This window comes from Myotis davidii, unplaced genomic scaffold (genome assembly GCF_000327345.1).
Source record: "Myotis davidii unplaced genomic scaffold, ASM32734v1 scaffold362, whole genome shotgun sequence".
NCBI classification, from domain to species: Eukaryota; Metazoa; Chordata; class Mammalia; order Chiroptera; family Vespertilionidae; genus Myotis; species Myotis davidii.
In genome coordinates, this window is record NW_006297152.1 from 2,118,097 (window position 1) to 2,121,368 (window position 3,272).

The 3,272-nt window shown below is 38.5% G+C and overlaps 1 protein-coding gene across 2 annotated transcripts in view; it reads right to left on the reverse strand.

The window, feature by feature from the left end:
• Positions 1–3,272, reverse strand: part of PLA2G4A (phospholipase A2 group IVA) — a 127,397-nt gene that overhangs the window by 30,898 nt on the left and 93,227 nt on the right. For both annotated transcript variants that reach the window (XM_006772938.2, XM_006772937.2), the window contains 2 exons: positions 1,704–1,841; positions 1,523–1,615 (listed from right to left, as the gene is read on the reverse strand). In XM_006772938.2, coding sequence (XP_006773001.1) covers positions 1,523–1,615; positions 1,704–1,841 — 231 coding nt within the window. The remainder of the gene's footprint in view (positions 1–1,522; positions 1,616–1,703; positions 1,842–3,272) is intronic.

Consider the following 3,272-nt stretch of genomic DNA (forward strand, 5'->3'; position numbering starts at 1 on the left):
GGGGTTTTGTTTAGCTTCTATATTTGTAACATAGTGGCTTAGAGTTGCAGTTCAGAGTCCTGTAGCTGCAGGCAGGGAATGTTGGAGTCCTACATCACTGAAGCAAGCAAGCCTCATGTTCAGTGTAAGCTGCCTGGCTTCTGGCCGCCATCTTGGCTGGCAGTTAATTTGCATATCGCCCTGATCAGCCAATGGAAGGGTAGCGGTCGTACGCTAATTACCATGTTTCTCTTTTATTAGATAGGATGTTTACTATAAATAAATATCATATATTTAAATATCTAGATTATATAATTGAGGGATAATAAATGCTTGAAGCAGATTGACTTTTAATTTTTAGATTTCTCTCATTTTACTGGTATGTCACACATATGAAATTCATTAAAGGAAAATATTCTCTGGCTACCATTATTATTCATTTCCTGACTATTACAAAAAGTAGTAGTAATTTTGTTGTAGAGAAGAGGGGGCATATAAGTAACAGTCCATTCCAGTGTTATATGCATTAGGTGTCTTTTAGGCAGGACAACATTTTCTTTCTTTAAACATTTTTAGGGTCATATTTGATACTATCATTTAAGAAGATGGTTTGCAATATATTGCCTTCTTCATAAGGAAATTTTTATGATATAAATAACTAAATATTCTAAATGTATCTATTTCATTTTACTTTATCTGATTGTGGTCCAATGTACCTTTAAGTCTTCCTTTAGAAGGGAGGGGTGGGGAAGCAAACACTCCTTTAAGAGGTAGACTTTGGTTGGCCAGCAGATGAAAGAGCCACCAGGAGTCTTCCAATTCCCCTCAGTCACCTCTCTGGTCTCATTTCTGGAAACCCTTCTGTAATCTGAGGTAACAGGCATCCTGCTGACCAGAGTTCTCAAGTTCACCATAGTCCCCCTAAGTCTGACACACAGAACAAGTAAATAAACTGCCAAACCACTGGCCTCAAAGGGGACGCCTCACACCAAAGAATATTCTCAAGAAGATGTAGTGCAAACAGTCTCCTTTTCCTTGGCCTCCAGCCATTGTCGCACCCACCTTCAGATGTGTTGTTTCAGTCCTATTCTCTTCCTGCCTTTGGAGGGGAAAAATAACAAGCCTTGGGTTTATCTGGATTATTCAACAGATAAAGTGTAAAGAGAAGCAAGCCCCATAACCTGTGGTACTTTCATTCTTTTCTCTTTTTTTCCCTCTGAAAACTTCACATAATTCAGAGGAGAGTTAGTCATTTCCACAAAATTAGAGTTGATAATATCTGGGATTTAATGATCATTTATATAAATGAAGTCAGAACATTTCAGCAGTATATACTCTGCCTTGTTGTTAGCCTTAGAGAATGTGGCTCTGCAGTTAAGTAATGGACATATTATTCCTAGGAAAAATTTAGGCTGACTCAACCAACTTATGGGTAACTTTAGAAATTAAAATTTTTATGCTGATTTAATTTTCTCGATGTATACATGTTAATGCAATTTATCAATACAGCATAGTTATCATTTTAAGCACATTTTAACAATACCTAATTCTTCCTCCATTGTGGAACCTTTATTTTGTGAGCTGGAAACTCCCAAGACTCTGTTGAACAATATAGAAAAGGCACTGCCCCAGACACCTATAATAAAGCAAAAACAGAGAATAACTTAGAATGCACCAAAGTTTAAAACTGTCAGACAAACTAGTGGTAGATTTTGACCACTTACCCATTAAGAAATGCAAGGGGTTTTCTTCATATTTCTTTACAACTTTCCCCATAAAAAATTTGCTTCCAAATAAGTCAGGAGTCATGAAAGTACCATATTTTGCCATGCCGATCTCATATGGAGTAAATTCAACCCAATCTGAAAGCATTAAAAAAATTCAATCCATTCATAGGAAATATTACAGAAATGTGCACAGTTATAGATCACTTCAACAGTGATTATTCTCACTCATTTATTTAAAATATTTTAAAAAAATTTTTTTTAAATATTTTTTAAAAATTAAGCACATGCCTATTATGTATATGGCATTGTCTAGAAGTTGGATGGGGGAGGGAACTAATCCTATATAAGAAAAGGCTAAATGCAAATAGACTGAATGGAGGAATGACCGGTCACTATGACGCGCACTGACCACCAGAGGGGAGACGCTCGTAGGAGTGCACTCCCACAGCGGGAGTGGCGCTCAGCCAGAAGCCCTGAGTCAGGCTCACGACTGGCGAGCTTGCAAGTGGCAGTCGGACATCCTCTGAGGGTTCCCAGACTATGGACTGTGAGAGGGCCCAGGCCGGGCAGGGCAGCCATGCCCCCACCCCCAACCCGCCCAAGTGAAGTGCACGAATTTCCTGCACCAGGTCTCTATTGGATGAATAAGATACACAAACACAAAAGGGTCCCTTCTAATTTGCACAAATCTAGTAACCTGTTGCATTTAAAAACTGACATTTTTTATAAGTCCATATTTAAAATCCATGAAGAAGACAGAAGAAATTAAACTTTTCTGGTAATGCAAGCAGATTATGAAAATGGAGTGTTTCTAACATTTGCCTTTTCATCATCTTTTAATTTTGTTCCTTAACCATTATACTAACTGACCGGATTAAAATGCCAAGGGTAGAGGGAGGGAGAGAGAAGCATTAATGATGAGAGAGAATTATTGATTGGCTGCCTCCTGCATGCCCCCTTCTAAGGATTGAGCCCACAACCCAGGCATGTGCCCTTGACCAGAATTGAACCTGGGACCTTTCAGTCCACAGACCGATGTTCTATCCACTGAGCCAAACCAGCTAGGGCTCAATGCCAAGTTTTTATGTTGAATGTCTCAAGAAACACAAGGCAGAGGGTCAATAGAGTATACTTTCTAAGAGCCGACGCTCTGGAGCCAGAGCCCTGGATTCAAATCCCATTTTTCTGCTTAATAATTGTGCAATCTTGTGTAGATTATTTGTGTTCTCTGTGTTTTAGTTCCCTAATCTATAAAATGTGAATAAAAACAGTAGAAAGTTTGTAGAATTATTGTGAGGATCTGAGTCAAGAAATGCGAAGAGCCCAGAAGGCATAGCACATTTTAATCATGAAATAAATGGTGGCCAAATTATACTTCTGTATGTCCATGGCTATAATATGTCTAATTATTGTCTCAATCCTAATGTATCAAAAAAGAGTTCTAAGGTTCTGATTTCCACTTCTTGCACTTGCCGCTCTCTCAGTCTTCCCCTTCTTGGGAAATAGTACTACCGTTCATATATTCACTGTTCGTACTTTAAAATTGTCCTTGATTGTTCTCTTTCC